A 26,393-nucleotide genomic window follows, 5' to 3' on the forward strand; every position below is an offset into this window, starting at 1 on the left:
CTTGCTCAAAGCATTTAATGAAAAATGTCTACAGTCTGCACTGGCTTCTTGTGTCTTAAAAAAAACTGAAGGGACTCATTTTGGCATTAAGGGGGTTATTCTAACTTTGGAGGAGGTGTTAATCCGTCCCAAAAGTGACGGAAAAGTGACGGATTTACCACCAGCCGTATTACGAGTCCACTATATCCTATGGAACTCGTAATACGGCTGGTGGTATATCCGTCACTTTACTGGCACTTTTGGGACGGATTAACACTCCTCCAAAGTTAGAATAACCCCCTATGACTTTAGACGCAAGATCATCTGAATGCTTTTGCCTGCTTTTCCAAATGGTCATGCAACCTACAGTGATTAGACATATTTCCAAGAACAGCTCCTGGTACCAGATTATGATAGGGGTGCAGAACCCCAATTTGCATTGGTACGCACTGTTTTTTTGGTGCACCAGAAAAAAACTGGGCCTGGGATTTTCATTCCAACAAAATATGCTGTCAGAAGCACATGCACAAAGTCAATGAGATATGGTGAAGCAAGACTTGCTGCAGACACACCAATCAATAAAAACACGGAGTAGTGGTTTACACAAAGTTCAGAAGTTCTGGCTAGGTGTCCCAAATCTTGAGATGTACCTGAAGGAACCCAAAAGACTAGTAGCTGTCAGCCCCTGCTCTCACACTCTCAGGGACCTTCAAAGTCCCTTAGAGGTGCACAGTGTAGAACACACCTGCATAAACCCTGACAACACAGCTCCTGCTTCAATGTCAATGTCTTTCTAGGAGCTCCTCAACCTGCCTTTGGGACGGACTAAAGAAACCCTCACCCATCAACGCAGTTATACACTCTTAGAGGTGGTGCTCCTTGGGACACTCAATGCTTCCTCCACAAGGGCTCTCTTGAGCGGCCACTAACAGGCAGCACTTGTGTTTGTAGAGCACAGGTAGCATCTACCACTGGTGTCTTTTTGCCATGTGCCTGTGTCTGTAATAAAGTGCAAGGGCACAGAACGATGCATTCTCTCAGCAGAATGAAGGCATGTCTTCATACAAACGGGGGAACCCCGTTTTCACACAACATGGGCGCTAACCGCACACGAGTAACAGTGATTAAAAAATGGGTTACGCAAATGTTTGTGGACCCATCTGCAATACCAACTTTCTTGAGCTGTCCAGGGCAAGGTACTTGACCCACAATTTACATTACACGTTCACGTTATTGGTGGTGTTAAACTTGTATTGCTTATTGCAATGGGTATTGCTTCCCCTCCTAATTGGAGGAGTGATCGCAATTTAAACATGAGAATACAATACTGGATACATTACAGATTTGGATTTCCGTCAAAAATTATACTTATCCCCTGTGGCCTTGACATCAGTAATAAACTTGGCAAAATCCAGTGCAACCGATTGCGAAATCTCAGCTACAAAAGAAAATGGAACAACGGATGTCTTAACAGGCATTTGCTAAAATAAGCTTCATATATGGTGTGTTCAAAATAGCATGAAACTCCAGCGTGTAAACGGAAGCTTCCATCAGTCGGGCAAGAATGACATGCACAAAGTCAAGCCAGACACAACCTGGTTTTCCATTGAATAGTAACGCTTTAAGTGCTATTCTCTTTTAATTGTTAGCAAAAGCACTTTGCAGAACAATTCTGCATGCCATATTTCTTTTCAGTTTGGACATGACCTTATTGCATCTAGCTTCAAAAATTGAAATGCTTAGAATATTTCACAAAGATGGGAAATTATTACAACTTGGGTTTTAAGAACATTGATGATCATGCTGATTTCAATGAAGCCAGGTCTCTCCATTAGAATACAAAGTGTACATCCAAAATTAGGATGTCACTCTAAGGTGTACATCACCATTAATGGTCCTTGGAGGCATCCATGGTCATGTTCCTAATTTCCTTGTACTGGGAACAACATTCATAAAAAAGGAACCAACACTTTTTTCCAACTGGAAGACTTGAACGTGAAAGAAGGGACACAAGACTGAACATTTCAAGATAGGTGCTACGAAATTAGAAAGCTTTGCTGCCTTTCCCATAAAAACCAGGAACGAGCATCACATGTGCACAATTTCCTGGTTTTTAAATGGTTAAACCGTTTAAAGTCAGTTAGCTTCTAGGAAACAGTCCCATTAGAACTTCTGTCTACCAGCCAAATTTGATCACAGAAGGACTCTGTAGGTGTCCAAATATCTTACACTGAACCTCAGCTTTCTAGGCAATCAACAATTCTTTGAATCAACAGGCTTAGAATTCCCTGGGCGCAATGCAACTCTCATGGTTTAAGCTTAAGCCAAGGTTGAACAATTGAAAGGATAGACAGCACAGATGATGCAAGGCCACAGAGTCCCACAAAGCCTGGGTTTGTCCGGTAGAGTCCTAACTTGTCGAGAGGAATGAAGATGTCGCATGCATTCTTCAGCACATCCAGGAGTAGCGGGGGATTACTCCTCAGCACATGGATAAGAAGCAGCAACTGCATTCGCAGTCTCCGCTCCAAGGGCTTGGTATGTTGCTCAGCTTCTTCCATGCCTCCATTCTCCATTACAAAGCATCCCTTGTGATGCTGGCTAGCTGCCTCACGCTCTATCAAGAGTCTGATTTCATAGGCATCTCGGCTCAGGTTCATGATCAGTGCAAAGAGGTAATACCTGCAGGTTGGATAAGAAACAGAAAGGATGCACAAATTGATGAACCAGAATTACCGGTATTTAATGTGACAACATTTGCCCACAAAATCCCCTTAGAAATCTTTGAAAGATAGTTCATGGCTTAATCACAGCAGAAACAGAACCAATGTGTAAACGTCTATGGCAAAAAGTACAAGAACATTGTTTTTAGTGAAAGAGTCAGAATACCGGTTGAATCTCATGATCACAGCACTACTTTCTGTGTGTACCAATGTCACCCACTTTTCAGGGTCGTACAAATGTATTTAAAGGTTCATCGTTGTGACATAGAGTTCATATACTTAGAGAGCAGAGTGTTCAAGAGTCCACTAATCTCAGTGTCAAGTATTAAAAAAAAAAAAAAAAAAAAATGTGGAAAACAGAATCATGCACTAATTTTATTCAGCATGTCAGAGTCAGAACTTACGGTTTAACAAGCCAGAGGTTAGCCAATAACTGTAAATTATCTGCATTTAAAGATGTGCTTGACTAACACTATCAGAAAAAACTATGAGAGTCTGTTGAACACAGAAATGTGTGTTTCCCTTACAACACATTCAGGAAATGTGAAACACACGTGTTCTCTGGTGGTTAAAGGGTTGTCAACCCTTTGTTAAGACTCTGTGATCCTGAGCAAGCCATTCGAGGTAGCTTTACAGTATGGCGGACAACTGGCTTGGTTGGCAGAGAAGCTGGCATCTCTCAACCTGTTGCTAGACAGTTCAGTACCTTTAGAGATCTCCCCCGGCATAGCAGTTATTTCTATGTGCTCAAGGCATCTACAGAGGCCCTGAAGTTAATTGCTGAATGCCGAGCAAGTTAGTTTCACCCTCTCAGTGTATTCATTTTTTTGTTTTACTGCAACAAACTCTAGCCCAAAAGCTAGAGTTTGTTGCAGTAAAACAAAAAACACAAAGGTTGTGGTGCTCATTAAGTTGACTCCCTCTGCTGTGGGACGACGGCTTGTTTTCCTCGCCTAGATCCCCAATGCTTTAGATGGCAGACTCAAGCTGAAAAGTCTGTGACAGTCGCCTCATCCAGATACTGGAAGGGTGACCGCTACTACGACGTGGAAGTCCCGAGGTTCTCAGTCCATTAAGTTAAGGGTTTCCAACAGTATATCTTCAATAACCCTGCGGTTGGCCAAACTGTAATTGGGGGACCTCCAGTCTAGTAGGGTGGAACCACTGCCAGACTCCTACTGATCCCAAACTCTGAACGATAGCTCAGATATCCTCAGTGTGCTTGTGCCTCTGTACCTCATACATTACTGCAGCACCTTCTATGATCCCCTGGGGCCCCCAGATCTGGCATGAGAGCACAGACCTATGCAAATGGCGGAACACCTTTGACTCTGTTACCATGGTATAGCACAGACATGAGCACACATGCAAGCATGCTTCCAGAAGAAATACTAACTGTGCCCCCACATCCCTGTGAGCTCCTTCAGAAGGAGTCACAAGTATGACCATTATCATCACACAGTTTATCTGCCCGTGTAGAAGCCCTACGATTACTCCAACATGCTGCCGGTCAATCTTCAGTTAAATGTAGACTGGCAGTACCTTACTACGGGCTTGGCTTTAAAGGCAGACTGCAATTTCTTGGCATCTCCACTTGGAACACAATTTGTTCTCTATTACACAACAAGGCACACAATGCCTGAATTCGCGGACCAGATCAGACAGACAAAGTACACCATTTTATGCAATATGGTTACACATCTGTTCTATGTTTTAAAATGGCTAATTTGGGAATAACCACTAAACTCTCCTTTTACCCACTAATCTGTTTTACTGGCACACATAAAAAGGGAGGTTTCTTTACAGGAATTTGAACACCTCCCATTTGGTAAAGATCGCACCTTACAAGAGGGAAGATCACACCATACAAGAGGGTCTCATTTGATGAGAGAACTCATCCCACCCCCAAGAAGTGCTCCATTTTCTATACCAGACAGCATAAGCTTGCACTTAAAATTGCCTAAATATAAATATGGAAAACAAATTAGAAGTCAAAAAACAATTTATCTCCAAGACTTTAAAGCAAGGAACAATGTAGTCTGCTTGCTTTGAACAACAGAAAGGGCATCACCTCCAGCTGTTCAAATTCTGCCTAGAGGTCGACACATGCATTCATTAGCTTTAATAAGAAGTTTCAGATTGCCATTCAAAGCCTCTCTCTCCACCACTCCTAAAAGTCATAAAGTGCACCTTCATTAGGGTCGAGCCTCTGCCACTTCATTAGGGCCGAGCCTGTGAGGGCAAGCGCTAGCGCATGTGTATCGCTTACGAGACACTGTTGTAGTTAAAAAAGGGCTTGGCGCCCGCCAGTCACTCACCATTTGTTGGCTTGAGTGGCACTTTTCTTTACAGGCTCGTAATTTGTCCACTTCAGGTCTGACATTTCCGGTCTGTCCATGGAGCAGGGACCAAGTACTGATTGATTTAACTTAATTAGTGCCCGTCCTCTGCTCCCAACGTCTTTGAAAGCATTTCAACAATATCGCACACGAACACTTCCTTGATATTTAAGAGAGAGAAACAGATATGGCACGCCAAGCAATTATATATCAAGGAGGGTTAGCAAAATATTGTGATGGCAGCACAGCTGCTTGTTTTACTGGTATAATCTGTTTTTGTGACATCATTATTGTAAAAAAATCATACCCCTGATTTAATGCCCTTAATATCTCTGAAATGCACCTCGTAGCTCGAGTCACCCTATTGATTTCCATGAAGCCAACTCTTTTGGCATGAAGCCATCACTGGAATTCCCTGGATCATGCTTTGCCACTTCCGTGTAAATGGCTTGCCGTCGATAACATGAATGAATGTTCCAGAAACACTCCGCGTCAGGTTTTGTCACAAAAACAATATCGGAGGATTTTAAACATGGTTTATGGCAATTCCACTGACAGAACACCAGGATTTTCAAGGCTGTGTCTTGGCCGTGCTGACAGTATGACGCTGGGCAAATCTTGTATGGAAAAAAACAGTTGTGAAAGAAAGGGATTTATTTTTCTGCCATGGGACTGTGACCGCAGAACACTGCAGATAATTAAGGCTTAGGACAAACAGTGGGTGGTGTCAGCACGACACATTAAAACAGAAACACCACAACAGCAGTGGTGGGGAATAAAGACTTTGGCGTCTCAGTTTTCTTCCGACCCCTCACAATGTCTGTAGGACTATTTACCAATATTCATATTTTACCATACTTTATGAAACCTAAAATGAATTGACTGTTACGTTGTCAGCTTTCACGAGTATTTTACAGATGTTAAGCATTTTCCCTCCTAAGGAATAATATTTGATAACATAGCAAAGTGCTCCGAAAGGGATTCTGGGAATGGCTATTATTGATGATGTGTCATAATGACAAGTTTGATTATGCTGTGCTTAGTTCTTTATTCCTCAGTATAATATTCTTCATGATTCAGTGATACGTGGCTCGAGGTAGGAGAGCACAGATATGACCTTCCAAGTGACACCGAGTTTACTGTAAAAAGCAGTGTAAATTAGCACAAACAGACATAAAAGCATTTTGCCATTTTTGCATGTTAAGTCAGCACATCCGAGAAGAGTGGAATGCATTTTCCAATCAAGCAAGATTCTAAGCATTTTTGCTGACATCGCTTTTTAGGGTTGAGCCTGCGATAGCATAGGCGAGCGCATGCATATCGCTTGCAAAACGCTATAAAAGTTAGAAAAGGGCTTGGAGCCCACCTGTCACTCACAATTTGTTGGCTTGCAGCCTCCTAATTTGTCCACTTCACGCCTGACAATTCCAGTCTGTCCATGGAGCAGGAACCAAGCACTAACTGATTTAACTGAAATAGTGCCTGTCCGCTGCTCCTGATGTGATTGAGGTACTATTTCTTCCATCCTCCGGCTGCCTGCTTCTCCCTCGTTAGTGTTTTTTTCCTTGTTTTTTGGTTACATGAGCAACCAATTACATTACACAAGTTTAGATTATTTATTTATGGGCGACTGATTTGCCACTAACCACAGGTTGTTGAGTTAACGCCGGCCCTCAAACCTGGTTCTGAGGTTCTAAAGTCAGCTGATTTGGTGTTAGGCCACAATTATTTTGTGTAATTCCTTTGTCACATGACCACTGTGAACTCCATGAATTGGGTCTCGGTTGGCACGCTGGCTTTCCCATGGGTGGGCTTAGTCTGACCAGACTCCTCCCCACAGCATGTTCCCTAGCTCAGTGTACAGCTGCCAGTCACCCAGACCATACATCACTGTGTGGTGCGTCACTTCCTGTGGTTCCTCGGCTTCCCCTGTTGTCCATGTGTCTGAGAACCTCAGTTCTTCGTACTGGTTGAGACTTTGGTTGTTACTTGTTGCCTCACATGTTGTGTGCATAGGGCTCAACTCCTGAGCTGCCGGCTGGACAATCCGTTCTCTACTCTTCTAACCTCCAGCCCTGTTTTTCTGCCACTGCCTGGGGCTACTAATGCGGTGAATGAGTTACCTACAGACAGGGACTGCCTTCAGGCTCCATACCACATCACCTTTTCTCCAAACAACATGACAAAGCTGGTATCACTAAAGACTTCTCGGAGGGCATAGCAAAGCCTTCCAGTTGGTAACGCTCAGGCTCCTGCAAGACTGCTACTGTGCACCTTGCAGTTAGTATTGCTTAGCTGTATCTTCACTACCTGGACACATTAAGGTTGCTGTTTTTTCTCATGTTGTACTAAATGACCATATTTTATTAATTTAAAACTTTTACATATCCAACCCCAAAGGACTATTGACTAAACAAGTGCAAGGTATGTTTTAGTGTACTACATCTGTCTGGTACTTGCATGCCAGTATTGCTAAATATCAAGCTGTCTGGTTTCAGTTTTTCGTGTTTTTGGTTTGGAGAGTCGCATAGCGCTATTTTGCTATACATGTGTGAGACCTTTCGAGTGAAGATTTGTCAAGAGAACAATTTGGCTTATCTATTGTTAGGTACAAAAATTCACCACGCAATTCTTTTGTGGCCTCAAAATTATAGAACCTTCTCCTACATCACCTTCAGCTGCACTCTCCCTTCTCCAACACTCTGGGATTCTTGTCTACAATGTCTTGGATACTTTCCAGTCCATTCAATGTGATCTCTTCTCTGCCCCTACTTGTGTGCCCCAGTCCATCATAACTGCAATATTCTCATCCCCATCTCCCAGTAATCTTAAATGCCCATCCGATATTCCCACATCTACCTTTCCAGTCCTCAAAGTGTACATTTTTGTCACCTCTGTGTTGTAACATCAGTCCTTTGAGTAACCGGATGAACATCCCCTTCCATTGTCAAAGACTTGAAACTGAAACAAATTGGGATGATTTTGGTCCCACGTTTATACACAGCTTTTAGAAAGGGAAAGTGGATCCCCTGTCTCAAACTGTAGACTTCGTTTCAGTTGTTTTTTCTTTAAAATGTCCTCCTCATGCTGCTCTCTAAAAACAGCCTTTGTGTATAGGAGAGATATCCAACCTTTTTTGTAATGAGAGCTACTTATGTGCAATGAAACTTATCAAGAGCTACTAATGTTATTAGTGGCTGTATCAGACGAGATCACCTTAGTGGTCATCATATGCCAGGATCCTACCAACACTGATCACCAAGGTGCATCAGGCATGTTTGCCACCAGTAATTTCATAAAGGCTCTGTCAATATGGAATGACTCTTCATGGGTAATACATATCAGCCATAGCTGCAATGCCTCTGGTATTAATATAACACCATCTGTAAAAAGTCTCCTCAGAGCCACATGATTTATCACTCAAATATAAGCTTTACATATATTTTGGAAACGCAGCCAAAACACTTTGCAACATAGCTTAGACATTGGCAAAGCCGATAGCCCTGGCCAAACACACTCTTTCTGCTCTTCCGTCTCACGTTCATTCACCACTTCCTAAACAAACTACCTATACCTCTCTATCTTCCTTGCTATCTGTTCTGTGCAGCTCTCACCGCTATCTATTCCCCATGCCACACAATTCCACTACACAAATCCACTCCACACAATTCCACAACTAACAATTCCAATAAAACCCACATAATTTCACTCCACACACATCCACAACACTTTTAACCAAAACAAATAGGTAAACAACAGTGTCATTTACAACGCCAGTAGCTCTAACTCTTAAATGCAAGACCTACTGCATTGCAAATGCTTGTTTTTTTTAATACTGTTCTCCTGGAAAGTGACTGCCTCTCGAAAAGTATCTATTTCCTCTACTGATTTATGTCTCCACCACATCTGCCTCTTACAACCCCGGCCACATCGCTCTAGTCATAAGGTCAAAGCAAGCTGAAGATAACACAGCATGTTGGTGGAGGACAGGAGCTTTATTCCATTCTTCTGCTTCATAGAACAAATCCCTAGATCCCAGGGTTTGCAACTTCTTTGGATCCTGAATTGGGCATTCGTCATACCTGAAGGACCGCTGGCTCCACTTGTCCTGATCCATATCAGGAGCCAGGCCTGACTTCCCCAGCCAGAGGATGTTGTCGCAGGCGAAGTACATGGCACGGTTGAGATTGCTGACGGTTATGCAGAACCGCAGGATGATGTCCGAAAGGTGGATGGCACGCTTAGCGGACTCCAAAGCATCCACAGAGTTGCCCAGTCTGAACACTGAAAAAAATAATAATAATAACATGACAAAGCGAGCATTAAATAGAAGATAAAGAGTGCTATAAAGTCAATGAATAAAACAGTTTGTCCAGTAATGAAGGAGTTGTTATTGTGTGTTTAAGAAACAGACAAGACAAGACAATAACGCAAATAATTTTTTTCTGCGAGAAACAGCAATGCCATCATTTATCTCAACAGCTAAAGAGACAGCTAATATTGATCAGGACTCCTGGGGTACCTTAGAAATTAGGGTCTTCAAATGTTTTTTTAAAACGTTGCTGTAGATTCATTTTCAATTTAGAATTTGTATCTGAATTACAATGTGTTTCTATATTGTTTTGCTTCTTTTTAATGTATCATTTGTTATCATTGTTTATGTGAAGTGAAAATACTTTAGATAAATATTTTCAATTCAACTTAGACTGTTGACGCCTTGCTGAATCAAGGATATCAGATACCGGTTGCACACATGCGGCCATTATTGAGGCAAGCAGCATGGCCTGAGTGTCTGTCCTTGTGCTGCTGTGCTCAATTCAACACACATTTTTAACAAAAAGTGGGCAAACCCTAGGCAAGTCTACCTTGCACTGCAAAACACATGGCAGCCCACACACCACCACCACTACACTGCGAGGAGAAGCCAGAGCCCTCACCATGCAGCCGAGCCGCATACTGTGCTCACAACCTGCAAGTCGCCACGGAACAAAACCTGAACAGCAACGTTCTTCACCCAGCTCCCTTTCTCCCCAGAAAGAGGCAGACACCATTATGTTGTTCTATCATGATGAAACTCTTTCATTCACAAAATCTCAAGCAGGAATGATACCTGCAGTTAGATAAAATATGAGCATTAAATGAAGAAGGTAAGGCAAAGCAGCCTACAGGATGAATAGCAATTGCCTCTTGAATTATACATTGTACAAGTCACGTTTGCTCCTAAAGTACAATCATGTCGACCAATTCTTTCAAATATACATCCCCACAGGGGCAAGCAGTGATGCCAACAATACATATACATCTGCCCCCGATCCCACAAGGGGTTCTTGAGAAAACAATTCAGAGTTTCATTGAAAGCAACCTTCCCCAGTCACACACAGGAATGTGAAATACACACAGTTTGATCCTCTATACCAATAGTTCCCAACCTTTTGACTTCTGTGGACGACCACTTTTTAATTACTGGAACCTGAGGACCCCCACTGAATCATTATTGGAATCCGGGGACCCCCCACTGAGTAATTACTGAAAGATGGGAACCATTTCTGTTAGTATTATTTAATGTTCCAAGCAGTTGCGGACCCCCAGGGGTCCCCGGACCACAGGTTGGGAACCACTGCTCTATACAAAACACCAGGGCTCTACATAACGCTCTCTCCATGCCGGGGCACCTGTGGCCAGGCGACGTCCCCTTCAATGATCAAATCCAGGCAACTCAGGGTAGGGCAGAAAGGTCCTAAACCACCAGCAGGCCAGTACCCCCTCCTACCAGCCCCGTGCCCCAAAAGATCAAAACACCCTGACAAGGGGACAAAATCTGCAATCCAGTCCAATTTTTGTATAGCCCCCAATAATCTTCTGCTTAACAATGCAACCATTCCGCTTTGTCTTAGGAGAGGGTGGGTAGGAGATGTGCCTTTACGAGATGAAGCTCCTACAACCTGTTCACCAGTCCGCAAGGAGCTGCTCCGTGCATGGTCGGTGAAGGGATGAATAGGATGATCCCTTGTAAGCCCCCATTTAAAAAACCCTCCATTCTTGGCACACTCCGATGACGTAACTCCAAGCTCGCGAGCGGCTCCACCACCGGCCACCTCCAGCTTGCTCCTGTTGGGGGCGCAATATATGACGCACTTCTGCTACGTGCAGCGTGGCCCCACCCACACTGCTCTCACAATGCGCAAGTCGCCATGCAACAAAACCTCAACAGCATCATTCTCCACCCACCTTTTTCCACAGTGAGAGAGAGAGGCACTCACCATTATGTGGATCTAACAAGACATAGCTCGTTAATTCACAACATCTCAAGCAGGAATGAAAACTAAAGTTAGGTAGACTTTAGATATGAGCATAAAAGGAAGAAGAGAAGGCAAGGCCTACCGGCTGTATGCCGATTATCTCTTCAATTACACATTGTGCAAGGTGCATTTGCCCCCCAAAATACAATCATGTCAGAGCAATTCTTTCAAATACACATCCCTGCAGGGGCAAGAATATGGTGCAAACAATATATGTCCCTCTCCCCAAGGGTAAAAGGGAAAACATGTCATAAACATCTATTGAAAGCAAGCTTTCCCTTTAACTGACGGAGGAATGTGAAATACACACAATTTGACCCTCAATACATAACACCAGGGCACCGCATATTTGCTCGGTCCCTGCCGGGAAAACTGCCACCAGGTGAAGTCCCCTTCCAGGCAACTTAGGGTAGGACAGAAAGGTCCAGGACACCAGCAAGTCAGCCCCCCTCCTGCCAGCACATGCCCCAAAAGATCAAGACGCACAGAAAAAGGGACAAAATCTCCTATCCAATCCACTTTTTTTGTAGCCCCCACTGTTTTCTGCATGGCAATTTCACCACAGAGTGAGAAGGTTATTGCCAAACTTGCCCTCGCCCCCCACCCCCTTACGCTGCTGAAATGCCTCGCTATGGCATCTAAGATTATCTGAATGAAGACCTTGTGTCCTCTGCGACACAGATGCACTCCGTCCCTCTGGACCAACTGTGGCCTAGAGAACTGGAATAAGCTATGCGTATAGGGCCCATAGATGACCCTGCCAGCACCTTGTGCACAGAGTGGTCGCTCTTCCTTTCATTTGTTCAGCGTACTGATAGGTACCCAGCCTGGCCTACTGGTCGGGGTACGCCCACAGACCACAATATGGTGGCTCCCCGGGAGTCTCCATCTCACTTTGGAAAGGGCTGAGAACAGTGATTTCCACATTGGTCGTCGCCCTATGGAGGCCATGTCATTACCCCGAATGGATGACCAAAATATCCAATCGATATCAAATAGGTTCTCCAACCTGAGTTCCTCGCACCTGCGTGGTGTTTCACTCCCGCAGCCAACTGCACTCTCTCCATACTGAAACCGCAAAAAAGCTCGCTCTCTATGAATAAAGGAATGCCAGCAGCAGCAAACATTCACCAGGCTTTGACAGGAGGCTGCAAGGAGAATTGGGAAAAGCTGTCACCGGTGCACACAAGGGACAGAGGTGGTGCCAGTCAGGGGGTGGGGGGGCTCACACCATGTGCGTTATGACATATCGCTCAAAGAACGCAGGTTTCCACCTGCCCACTCCCTTAACGGCTTCGGGAGATAAAGCCAAGACAACTGCTGTGGTGGCAGCCCCAGTCCTGAAGGAGTGAGAGGTGAAGCACGGTGTTTTCTCCCAAGATGCCAAGGCCCTCTTGAATAGCTACGTAAATTGAAAGCGCATGAGTGGGACACCGTCCTCATGCACTAACAGACTGCTGTGCCTGCTCGGGGGAGTGTATAATATAGACCACGGAGGGTAACCCTGCAAAAACCCAAAAGGGGCTGGGTAAAGAATATTGTCAATAGACTACATTGCCCACTCTTGGACCCACTCAACCATAAAAAAACACTCATATATACATGCAGAATCATAAAGTAATAATCAAACAAAACTTCCTTTATTTACATACGAAATTAATTAACATAACTCAGATAACCCTATCAGAATCATAAGAAGGACAGAAAAAGTATCAAAAGTAAGTGCTCGTTTAAAAAAGAGGGGGAGTGTGGCAGAGATATTCCTGCATCAGGGCCACAAGGCAACAGGCAATGCCTGTTGCAGTGAAGAGATGTACCGACAACCTCATATACATGTGTTCAGTTTTGGACCATATTGTCCTAATTTGGAGGGAATTCCCAGCTAGTATTACGTCTTAGGTGGAGAAGTCTGCGTATTGATCCAGTTTGGACACCGTGACTAGTTCAAATATTTTGAGAGGCCCAGAGAATGCAGGGGAGTAGCCCGGGCTGAATAGCAGGGTGTCATATCTCGATCAGCATACAGCAGACAGAGTGGCAAAGATATGCGCCAAATCTATTGGATCCGGCGCCACCGGAACCAGGCGCTCCCAAACTTTTATTGCCCTCTCAACCCTAGAATCCTTTTTTGGGCCCCTCATGCCCTTCAAGCCTGTAAAGAAAACGATGGCTAACAGCTGCCTCTTGATCAATGCCACTGACTTGCCTAAGCTTCTCTGCTTAGTTAGAAGCTGTGGCACCCTCCTCCGCGCGGAAACGTTTGGATCTCTCACTAGCACTAAAAAGACGAGTTGCATGCTTGCCATGCTGCCTCATATACACCATTAGTCCTGGGGTGAGCAAGGCCGCAATCGGTTCTGGGACAAAGAGACACCAAGCTTCCACAAGTCCAGAGGAAATTCTATCATCACCTTTGTCTGTTTTCAGCCATTGTGCTGGGAACTCTGCCAACTAATAACGGGGCAAGGCATTAGCAGCAAGTCAACTCCGGATTCTGGCCTTGCGTTGCCTCAAAACAAATGGGCAATTAACACTTTGGTTGTTGATGACTGCTACCGCAGATATAATATCAGATCAGAAGACTGTCCTCCTGTTAGCCAAGAGCGGCTCTCAGATGTGCAGTGCCACCACAACTGAGAACAGCTCAGGGAATGTGATATTACTCTTTAGGACGGACGTAAGCCACTTTGCCTGCCTGTGTTGCATGCACGAACTCGATGTCTAAAACACCCGTGAAACCCATGCTCCCCGCTGCGTCTGCGTACAGTGCCAAGTTGGAGTTGGATTAGGCGACCTGGCGCCACATAAGCATACCATTAAAGTTCTTCTCCAGGAACTCCTTCCAAATGGCCATATCCCCAATGCCCTCTGCAGACACGCATTTGTGGTGATGTTTGGCTTGAAAGCAAGTCATAAACCTGCCAATGCTTATTCAGAATGCCATCCCCACTCGGACGCCCTTCAGTGGAAAATTCAGTTGGTCCACCAAGATCTGCAGCTGGTGAAGAATGACACTTTTTTTTTTGGCAGCCAGACATGCATGGAGGCATATCCGAAAATCTGTGACCTTGTTTTGAGGAAACCCACAAACACCCACCACCTAATCTACCTCTATACCCAGAAAAGAAAGAATAGTAGTCAGGCCTTCACTTTTGTCCTCAGCCAGAGGCATCCTGAGAGCTTGTGCTAGCTCGCGAAAACCTTTAAAGCCCACAAGCTTGGAGCCCGGCAGCCACATGAACATGAAGCCATCCAAAGAGTGCACCATGTCATCTGCCAGGAGGTGCCAGTCCTAACAAGCAGCCGACCTGCATGCGCAGCACAAGGCCAAGACAGCATTATAAAGGTGACCAGCCCTACCCCCTTCCCCTGAAAACGTACCTGTTGTGACTTTTTCCCATCAGCCTCTCTCTGCTCAGTGCCATACCTCTGGTCCCCTACTTGTGCCCTTGTTTCCTGCCTCCGCCAGCGCTACTTACCTTTTTCTGTCTCCCGTTCTCCCACCTCGTGCTCCCCTCCATGCCCTGCTCACCTCCACCCAGCGCTTCTCCTTTCTTCCAGGTCCTACCAGTGCAGATGCGACAAAGGTAAGTTTGTCTGTAGCCGTCAGGATGTGGACAGAGCCCAGCATCAGAAACCCTGGTTCTCACCGACCCATTGCATTCCTCCAAGAGCTCAATGCGGCCACTTCTCGTTGCACTGCTGCAGCGCTACTCCTCGCAAACACAGAAAATACTTTCACCTGCGCCTCTTGCAGATTTGCGAGCATTCTCACTTCGAACCATACCACCGCTTCAACCTCCACTAACCCCTCACCAACCTCATCGAACCCCCCGCCACTCAATACACACCTGAACCAGCTACACTCCCCACTCACTTGCATAGGACTCAACATTTTCTTGCACCACAACTAGCTACATCGAGAACCTCACCTTCAAGCTCCAGATCACAGCAAGCTTCACTCTGTAAGGAACCCTCATCTGCGGACAACCAGGACCCTGCGTATATTTTGCCAGCAACATTACGGATTTTGTCTCACTCTCACCTCCTCATCATCGACTCCAGCACCTTCATCCTTGAACTTTCACTTAGAAGACCGCACTGACCCCAACTACATCGCCCACCTCAAAAACATCAGCCTCACCCAGCATGTCTGCAAACCCACCTACGCTACAGGGCACCCCGTGGATCCAAATTTCTTCTCGCTCTGCAATGTTAAAAAATCCCACCACCAGTCACCTGCACAGGCCAAGTCCTCGTCAGCTTGAACATCACCATCCCATACCATAGAAGGTCGAGTCCCTCTGGACTCACCCCCACGCCGCCTTTGAGCACCACCCAGAGCAAACCAGTAACCTAAGGGTCAAAGATTTCAATGCACGGATCACCACCTATGCCGAAACCCTGGCACCCCTTAAGTGTGGCAAAACAGCAAGAATGGGAAGTCAGCTGGTATAGAGAACTCCGGATGACGAAGCAGCACTTCAAGCAACTAAAATGCAAGTGGACAACATGCTAAAACTCCACAGAAAAGGACATCTACAAATCCACCCCGAGATGCTACCACCAGCTCATCTGGAACACCAAGCTAACATCCATCCCAGACCACACAGAATCCAGCTCCAATAGCAGCAAAGAAATCTACTATATCATCAGAGATTTCACCATAGCTAGCAACATCAACCCATAGCAATCAATCAATCAATCAATCAATCAAGATTTATAAAGCGCTGGTAATTATCCAATAGGGTATCCAGGCACTTGCAGGCTCAATCGAACAGCCAGGTCTTGAGGGCCATTCTGAATTCCGGAAGTGAGGTGATGGCCTGGAGCTGTGTGGAGAGGATGTTCCAGGTCTTTGCTGCAATGGAGAAGGAGAGTGTTCCACTTCTACTTCGGTAGATGCGGGAGTGTGGGCAATTGATAGGGAGACGGAGCATAGTTTTCTCGATGGTTGGTGAAAGTTAGGGCGGTGGTTAATGTTGCGGTTTCCTTGTTTGTGTACCGCTTTGTGTGTATGAGTCAGAAACTTGAATTGGTATCTCTTCTGTAGGAGGAGCCTGTGGAGTTGCCAGAGGTGGGATATGATGTGGGTTCGTCGGGGGCCGAGGTGGAGTCTAGCTGTGGTGTTTTGTATGGTATGAAGTCTCCATAAGAGGTGTGTGGTGATTCCTACATACAGAGTGTTGCCATATTCTAATCAGCTGGTGATTAGGCATTTGAAGATCATATATAGCATGCATAGAGTGAGGAAGCAGGCGGAGGAGACAGCACTGATCGAATGATTTCATGGTGAGCTTGTTGCTAATGAGGATTCTAAGGTTCCTAACATGGTCGGCGGGTGTGCATCCTAAGTTTGATGGCCACCAGGAGTCGTTCTAATGGTGGTTGTTGTTGCCGAAGGTTAGAACTTTTGTCTTGTCAGTGTTGAGTTTCAGGTAATTATTGTACATCCAGTCATGCATTAGTGGAAGTTGGTCTTGGTGATGGCGGGGTCATCAGTGAAAGCGAGGATGGCCTGGGTGTCGTCTGCAAAGGTAATTATGTTGAGACCATGAGCTTCGCCGATGTAGACCAGAGGGGTCATGGATGCAATGAATAGCATGGGGCTGGCAGTTGGGTTGGAGAATTACTTAATGATGTTGACAAGTTCCTTGCTAGTGTTAGCGTTGGTTTTGATGCTCGAGGCTATGGCTGTCTTCTTTATTGCTCTCAGTAGGCGTTGGTAGATGTTGAGGGAGGTCTTGAAAGCTGCTCTGTTTGAGGTGTCCTTGGTGGCTCGCCTTCTCCTCTCCAGCTGTTTGCGGTCATGCTTCACTGATTTAAGTTCTTGGGTGTACCAGCTGGCCCTTTTGGAGGATCTTCATTGCTTCTTGTTCTTGATGGGGAAGATGCTGTCTTCGCAGGTGGTGATAAAGGCATTGAAGTTCTTGATTTCTTGTTCCAGGTTGGAGGCAGCAGCTGTGTTTGAGGGGTTGAGGGTGTCTGCACAGCTGGTTTCTGTAATTTTGCTCCAGCTGTGGCGAGGGGTGCTGGTCATCTTAGGGGTGGCGGTGCAGGGGCTAGAGATGCTGAAGTGGATGATGGAGTGATTAGTCCATGCAAGTTCTGTGACGTGGCTGTATTTGTTGCAGGTGTTGCAGGTGAAGATACAGTTCAGAGCGTGTCCTGCAGTGTGCATGGGATGTGGATGAACTAGGTCAGTCCAAGGCGGTTCACACTGTTGAGAAGGTGGGCAGTGTTATTGTTGTTGGGAGTTGTCGATATGAAAGTTGAAGTTGCCTAGGACAATGTGGCCCTTATAGTCCAGGGTTAGGGGTGCAATGCGGTCTGCGATGGTGTTGTAGAAGCTGGCTTGCGAGTCTGGGGGTCAGTATGTGAGGGTGTCGCTGATGGTTGTCTTGTCTGTGTGGAGCTTGATGTTGAGGTGTTCCATGGGGGTGGTGTTATTGATAATGGTGGAGCTGCACCCTAGGCACTCTTTGCAGATAATGGCTATACCACCTCCTGATTTATTGTGCAGTCCTGGGTGGGTGATTTTATATCCGTGTTTGATCGCTGAAGCGATGTCCGGGGCAGAGGCCGGGTTGAGCGGCTAGACCTCTGCAATGATCTTGCAGACTTCTTAAGCAACAAGATCACAACCATCACTAAAAACTTCGCCTTCCAACATGACCCCATCAATCACAAAGCAAGCCAAAGAACGAATCCTGACCAAATGGACTGCCATCACCATAGACAAAACTGCAGCCCCCATGAAGTCCATTCACTTCGGACCCCTTCAGACACTCACCTCACCAATCCTTCAACAAAGGACTCCACATCAAGTACTCACTCACATCCTCAACACCTCCATCAAGGCGGCCACCTTCCCAGAAGCCTGGAAACTAAAGAACCCTCAGCAGACCCAGCCAAGGTCACAAACTATACATACCATATCCAGCCACGATCCAGGAAGAAACAATCAACAGATGCTTCACCAACCACCTCATCAACGACAGGCTCCTCAACACAATGCAGTCCGGATTCAGAGCTGATCACAGTATGCAAAGAGCTCTCATCACAACAACTGACAACATATGCATGGTCTTGAACAGAGGAGAAACTGTTGCCCTCATCCTACTGGACCTCTCAGCTGCGTTTTACACAAGTTTCACACCGAATCCTCATCGGACAACTACACAAGATTGGCATCCATGGACCTGTCCTTCACTGGATCTGCTCCTTCCTGACAAGAAGAAAACGGTAAATCTGGCTCTATACACTTCAGAATCCCAAGTACTCATTTGCAGAGTACCCAAAGGCTCATCATTAAGACCCACTTCCTTGAATGCCTACATGACCCCTCTGGTCAACGTTGTTCTCAGTCACAATATCAAGACACTCTCTTACGCTGACAACATTCAACTTGTACTACTGTCCCTCTTGGGCAAAATCCCAAAACGAAGAACAAATTCAGCACTTGTATGTCTGAAGTAGCCACCTACATGAAGTCTAACTGTCTGAAACATAAAACAGACAAAACACATGTAGTGAACTTCGGGTTAAAAAAACCCACCTCACCTGGGACTCCACATGGTGGCCAGCCAACCTCAGCTCACATTGCTGAAACCTTGGGATTATCACTGCAACATGGTGGGCATGTCCACCTTCTTCCTCACTCTGAAGATGCTGAGGAAGAACTTCAAATGGCTTCCAGGCAACACCAGAAGAATGGTCACCCATCCCCTCATCACCGGCAGACTGGACTATGAAAACTATCTTTACGCCGGGATAATCAAACATCTCACCAGAAGACTGCAAACTATCCAGATGGAAGCAGCAGCCTCATCTTCGACCTCCCATGCAACACTCACATCACAACAGACCTGAGTGCACACTACTGGCTCCAGCTACACAAGCGCTCAGAGTTCAAGCTCATCACCTATCCTTTCAAAGCACTGCACAATGTGGGCCCGGCCTATCTGAACAGCTGTATCTCCTTCCACCACCCACCCAGGCACCTGCTCTCAGCCGCACACCTTCTTTCACACACCCCACACATACACAGGAACAGAACTGGAGGGTGAGCCTTCTCAGACATCACTCCCAAAGCATGGTACAACCTCTCACTTCACACCAGAGCCTCCTCCTGTCTTTCTGAATTCAACAAGAGGCAGAAGACCTCACTCTTCACTTAGCTTCCATTCCCTGCCCGCTGGCTATGTTCCTACACATGTACAGTAGCAGGATACCCTCACAGTGACAGTGTGCTCTACTAATACACATCACAAAATATACCATTACACAGGATAATTAACCTGGCTTATACTCAGTCACATAACCAAGTCATTCTCTATTGCAGTCAGCTGGGAATATGTGTAAGAACACCATGAAGCTCAGTAAAAGTACGCTTAGAAATAGGCTATTGGTACATTAACAATGAGCCTACATTACCCCTTCAAGATAGCAAAGCTAAAAACAAAATGGCCAGAGCCTAAGCAAACAAAAACAAAGGTCTAGACTTTCCCCTGGAAATCTGTTTGATCACTAATTTGTTCTGCATGTTTCCTGAGGCATCTGTCCCCTTATCTACCAGTTTGTTCATTGGATGCAAGTCTGGAAATGTCAAAAGCCAAACACAAGCTCCCTGCTTTTGACAAATAGGAAAATCAAGCAATGTCAACAGTTGGCTTTAGCTGTCACTTTTAAGTAAAGGAGCTAAGGAAATATCCTTTAAATGTGTCAGAAACAACTATCCAGTGGCCATGGAGGCCCCAAGAGTGGAAGCTTTCACAGAGTGCCACTACTAAGTAAACTGTTAAAGCAGCATCTGCCTACTGAGTTACAGGACATTTAAACTGAGCAAATCTTTCTTGATGGAGGGTGGTGGGAGAACCTTGGCACAATGTCTTGCCGGACCATATGGGGTCTCTATGGGCATGCATTTGTGGATGATGAATACAGTCCAGCCTGAGGCTTTTACATGAGCCTTGATCTTGGCCCAACATTTTGTACTCAACACCAAGTGGCTTAATCTATCTAGCAATTGATCTATGAACAATGCAAATTTGTTTTTCTTCAGTGTGAGATAAGAGATGCATAGTACAGGCAGATGCGTCATGGTGGTTTGTTCCTACAACTACTTTACTGCCGGCTTGCCTTCTGATGGAGGAAGTGCATGAGGAAACAATGGGATCAAGAGAGAGGAGATAGTGGAGAACACCGACCACCAACACAGTCCAGGCATAGAATATCACAGAGAAGTTCACTTTGGGGGTTATGGAGGTGACTTGTAAGAGTAGGTACTTCAGAGTTGAGGACCAGAAGATCCGTTTTGGACCACTAGTTAAGAGAAAGTACAAAGCAATGCCAGGGTGTCCATATCAAAGCACTAAGTACATTTTTTAAATAGGAAAATAGGTTCATGAATGTGCAATGTCTCTGGGGCAAACTGGTAAATGGCTAATTGGAAGATTGGTGTAAAAGGTTTAAAGCAAATTCAGGTTGTAGAGCAAAGCCGTTGTGGATCCCTATTTCTGCTTCACTCTTGTCCATAACACACACATGATCAAGCTGTTCTCCATTGCCTTTGATCTCTCTCACCAATACTACAGTGTGCTACTGTTTTGTCAATGGCTATTGCTTTCTTTAAATCAGGGTTGCGTACTAATAGTTTCCCCTGTATATGAGAATTGTTAGTACAACATCCTAGATGTGTTCATTATTCCTCACAAAAGAGCTATGCAACTAAGAATGGCTTATTTTTTCTTTGCATCCTAAAACTGCATATATACCCTGGCCACAATTATTATCTAAAATTTACGTGACCTTACATAATCCTTTATAACGTCTTCACCAATGCAAAGCTGTCATTTGGGAAGGCCTTAGTGCACCTTCTTAATTTCTATCACTAAATTATATAGCACCTGATGGGTTGTGAATGTTGTGAATTTCTCTTTCACATTGATTATTAGAGAAGATTAGAATAACTTGACCACTCTTTCCACTGCAGGTATAACTCTTATACCTGAATTAGGAGCATAGGTGGCCTTGACATGATATCAGCTGGCCTGGCGTCAACAGATACAAAACTAACATAAAACTATAAATATAAAAAAATAAAACAAACAGTTGACACAATAAACTAAAGCAATAAAATACATGCAGTATACCGTTATCTTTTTCTTAACTCTTGTTTGCATACAATGCAGCATAAAAAGTCTATGGGTGAATCTTTCTTGGAATCATACCACAATCAAGTCTTCAGACACCCAACGTCCAATCAGCCTGTTATGCAGTCCTGTGGCTCAGCAGTGAATGCCTCTGTACCCCTCACTACAGTGTCTGGCTGCCAACATGCTTGTGGTTTAGCACTGCCATCCTCTTAAGTGCTATACTCTTCACACATGTCAGAACTTCCCTTGGATCGGCGAGCTTCCTGTTTCACTTCTTCAGAGGGTCCTACTTCACAGCCTTGTCGCATATAGTCCACAATTATCCACAAGTCAAATTTTTGTCCAGTTAGTGGTGTGCAAGCACCAACAACTTTACCTTCGCAATCATGATGTAATCTCAGTACAGGTGAACAACTACATATTCCTTATCGTGATGTAATCTCAGTGCAGGTGAACAGCTACATATTCCTTTTTTCTCTCGCACACAATACCTAGGCCCAAGCACACCCAGTCTTCGTGGCCTTAAAGGCAAAATTACTCTTATTTACTTCTCAAAACACAATTTTAAGGGAGAGTGCTCTGCCTAGGTATCATTACCAGTAAAAAACAACATTTTACCTGGAACAAGTCACATCCATAGTCACTCATTATTTTACAGGTTAAACGTAATGATCAGAAAAACTGAGTATTCTGTCTCATCACCAGTGAAATATGATTTGCTGTTCAAAATGGTCTTGTTTAATGAAGAGGTGGCTCGGGCATCATCAACCCTTGCACACCCTAATGGGGATCGACTACCTTGCAAAAGCCAGAAAGCTCACTACAGAACTATTGCAAGGAAAATGTTCTACTTTCCAACATATTCCACTAGAAAGAACAGTGTGTAACCATCCCAGTATAACCACAAAAACACCAAACACCACTCAGAGGTCCTACAGTCATGAAAAGCAATAGATTCAAATTAATCCATGGTGCTCCCATTTTTCTTCCTCAAGACAGGTGTCCACTTAGGAAAAATAGAAGATTTCACCAAGCTTCACCAAAGTTGACCATGTCTCTATAAGTTTATAATACTAAAGTGAGTCTCAGGCAGAATGTGAAGATACTATAAACCTATGGCATCTAGCATAATATGGTACAGTATCTGAAAACATTGTCATTAAAATAAGGACGACATCACTTACACTTCCGTCCAAGGCTCATGTGGGCTTCCAGCTGTTTGACTCTAGCAATAAACTCCGGATTTGTTCTATTCTTCTGAAGGGTGTAGCTAAGAAAGGTACAGGCATATTGTGCAGCCCTGCAAGGAGAAAGAAAGGAGTATGAAAACTTGCAATAGGCAGTGGAGTGACCTCCACCACGCTTTGCACAACTGTTCTATACATTTTCCATCTGATGCAAAGCAGTGGATCGTACTTATACTCGAGAACATTCAAAATTTGTGAGGCCACTATATGCTAGGCAGAAATTAAATTGCAATGCATTTGAACAAGGTGTACAGGTGATGCCTAATCTTCATAGGATATTTGGACAATTCATTCATATGAAGATGTATCAAGGCTAAAATATTCTCCCAAAAAAAAAAAAAACTGTATGAGCAATGTTTCTCAGCATGTCACGTAAATCATGTAAAGGTGTGTTATCCGGAGTCTTTGATAGTGCACCTGCTCTGTTCATACTTACTAGCAACCCTAAGAACTAGAAGGCAACGTACTAGCTCTCTCTAGACCACATAAATACAGAAAAGGACAAGACTAAAATTCTTGAATCACATGACAAGGGATTTAGAGAAGGAGAGCTGAACCAACCACTTTAAGATCATGCAGGACTGGTACAGGACGCTTAAAAATATTGAATAAGGCAGGTCTAACCAGCGATATTAAGTGATGAAGGGGTCAACAGGTTGACTGTGACCTACTACATGTATTATGGAACTGTCCTAGCACACAAACATATTGGTCATCCATTTGCACCACCTTTCAAAACTCCATAGAGCATTGGTTTGTCAAATCCAGCAGATTGGCTCTGCTGCATGACATGGCAGAAGTAGTCCGTTTTGATTCACATATCAGGAGATAGATCGAGTATGAGCAGTTGCAAAAAATATGTATATTGCACCACTGGTGCTATCCCACCATACCAACCTTGGAAGCGTGGATGACTACAATGTACAAAACGACCCGACATGAACAGATTATGTACAGTGTGCACGATAATATGCCACTTTTCTGTGAATTGCGGTCGCCTTACTTGCAGCCAGAGGAGAGCACAAAGTGGTTGAGGGTGACAGTGTGTTTACAGCACAATAGTAAGATGAGTGGACTACTGGATACACAGTGGGTGAGAGGGGGGATGGGGTCTGCCATGGGGAAGCGGTATGGTCAAAGGTCAGGGACTACACAAGTTTATCCATTGTGGTAAATCTCAGTTATTCAGGGAGTTGAAAGAAATATCAGGGAATGTGGAAGATCCATTGGAAAATATGAGAGAAGCATTGGAGGAAAAAACAGCGGGGGAAAATTAAGGTCCAGTGGAGAAAGATACAAAGTTCAATGCAGAAAAACAGGAAAGGAATGGAAGAGGAGAGACACTCTGGGGAAGGTCATTAGAAACGGGGAAAATAATTGCATTGGAAAAGGGTGACAAATATTGAGGAAGATGAGAAACACTGGAGAACACTGAAACCTGAGGGGGGGGGGGGGCTGCACATAAGAGACATTTCACCAGAAAGAGGAATAAGTAGGGAGAGTATGAGAGCTATCCGGAGAATATGAAAGGCACAATGCAAAGAAAGAAGCACAAAAAGGTACTTCAAAATAAATGGGGGAGGGGCGGGAAGGAAGATGAGATATGGAAGCATCTAACTTTGTTTTCAAATTTTGGCGATTTCTGTTCTTAGTTTACAGAATAAGCCAGAAACTATGCAAATGGGATTTTATTAAACATTACAAGGACCTAGCCCTCTTGTCTCACATAACACCTTGTTCTTCATTGGAAACATCCCAGCTTTTATAATATTCTTTATTAATTTAGGTTTCAATGGCTAGTTGTGATTACCGCGTCATTTGTAATCCAATTATTATAGGTTCCCATACCAGATAGAAAATGAAATCCCATTTGGTACGCTTAAAATAAATTATAAATGGAAAGGTCCTTGAAGCCCCACTTGGAAAAGTAGTATCCCACTTGCTCAGTGACCCAGGCCAAGGGCTCTGAGACCCATCACTTTTTAGAACCCACATAAAGTACTGTATGTTATGAATGACATTCTGAGAGACCTTCACTGGCTCCCGATAGAAGCTTGGCTACGATTTATAGTTTGTTATCTCACTTAAAAAGCCCTCCACAGAGGCAAACAGAGCTACCTTGAAGACCTACTGACAATTTCAAGTTTCTCAAGGGAGTCCTTAAGTAAGAACGTTCTCAAATTAAAGACGCATACATTTCAAACTGTTTAAGCTCAAAGGCAAATCTTTTCTGGATCTGCTGCATCTATCTGGGACACCCTGCTGACCCAACAAAAAAAACATCCTTTGACGTCCTATCTTTCTGAAAAGGGATAAAAAAAATCACCTGTCAAGAAGTACCTATGATGATGATCCGCCACAACTGATAACTATTTCTAGAATTCAGAACTATTCACTATAGGAATTCTGATGTCCCGGTGTCCTCGGTCACCGAAGGACCTAAATGAATGGCTGATTTATATTAGAATCTTTAGAACAGGTGTTTCTACCAATCAGACTCACTAGATTCCCTCATATTTTCATAACACACCTTATTTCCCCCCATACCATCTTCTAAGTCTTACATTAGAAATGTATCTGTTTTTAAATAACAAAAGCATGCTTCAAGTTGAGCACTTTACATATTGCTACATTTGTTTTTCATACTTTCTAGCAGTTTTCTTCGGATTGCAGATTAGAACAAGAAGCAACATTCTCGCCTCATTTGTTTCGGTGTTCTGTTGGATGCAACTTTACCAGTAGGCCCCAATGTACAGGTCCATAAGAGGGCACATATGAATATAAAGGTCCAGTTGTTTGGACAGATTCTAGATGAAAGTGTGGAGTCATCAACTGCCATGAAGTTCCACAGTTGAAAGCACTGGTTATAAAAAAAATGTATTTAGGGGGCAATAATTGATCATGTGTGTTAGAGAGTGTAATAGAATATACTGGGCAAACGTGAGAAAATATATAAATCAATAACATTGATAATTGCCAGGTATACGGCAACCATTAAAACCTCAATCAACACTTGATGCGTTTACAGTATCATATTATAAGCCAACTCCAAAGTACTTGCTGATCTACCATTGGAATCCAAAAGACTGAGGCAGCTAAATTTAAAATAGAGGTACTACAGTTGCATAAAATCTCTAAATTGAGTTCCTGCCCCACTGAGCTGCTCTTACTGGCTTACAAACCACAAAGATTGTATAGTAGATACATTTTAGCTAATTAACCCTTTTCAACAGAGATTAAAGATGGAACATGCATACACTTTAAACTAAAAATGTCACATCTAAAATGATGCCACATGTTTTTTCTATTATATGCATGAAAATCACATAACTAACTATTTCTATCACCAACTTACACAAGAGAAAGAGTTCTGTTTGGCATGCATACATACAATTTCATCCAGACATAAAGCGACAGCCATTCTTGGGGAAATCCCTTATGTTAGCAACTGTATATTTTATTTTTATTGTATATTTTAGTTTATATTTGCTGAGGAACATGTGAGGATGCCTGACATCTCAAAGGAGATTCAGAACCAGATGTGACTTCAGGAGTCTTGTACATCAAACTCTGTTCGCTTACAGAAAGTTCTAATCTAAAGTGAACAAAGTCAGTTTCCAAACAATTCTTAGAGTGGGGGGCATTTGAG

General features: G+C 44.1%; 1 protein-coding gene across 1 annotated transcript in view; it reads right to left on the reverse strand.

Annotated features, from left to right (window-relative positions):
- Window positions 1-1,599: 1,599 nt before the first annotated feature.
- PEX11B (peroxisomal biogenesis factor 11 beta) overlaps window positions 1,600-26,393 on the reverse strand; it is a 54,902-nt gene continuing 30,108 nt past the window's right edge. The window contains exons 2-4 of the mRNA XM_069217953.1: window positions 22,682-22,797; window positions 9,124-9,325; window positions 1,600-2,661 (exon numbers count right to left, since the gene is read on the reverse strand). Of these exons, the coding sequence (XP_069074054.1) occupies window positions 2,286-2,661; window positions 9,124-9,325; window positions 22,682-22,797 (694 nt within the window). The 3' untranslated portion in view covers window positions 1,600-2,285. The remainder of the gene's footprint in view (window positions 2,662-9,123; window positions 9,326-22,681; window positions 22,798-26,393) is intronic.

The sequence above is a fragment of the Pleurodeles waltl genome, chromosome 12 (genome assembly GCF_031143425.1).
Source record: "Pleurodeles waltl isolate 20211129_DDA chromosome 12, aPleWal1.hap1.20221129, whole genome shotgun sequence".
Taxonomy (NCBI): Eukaryota; Metazoa; Chordata; class Amphibia; order Caudata; family Salamandridae; genus Pleurodeles; species Pleurodeles waltl.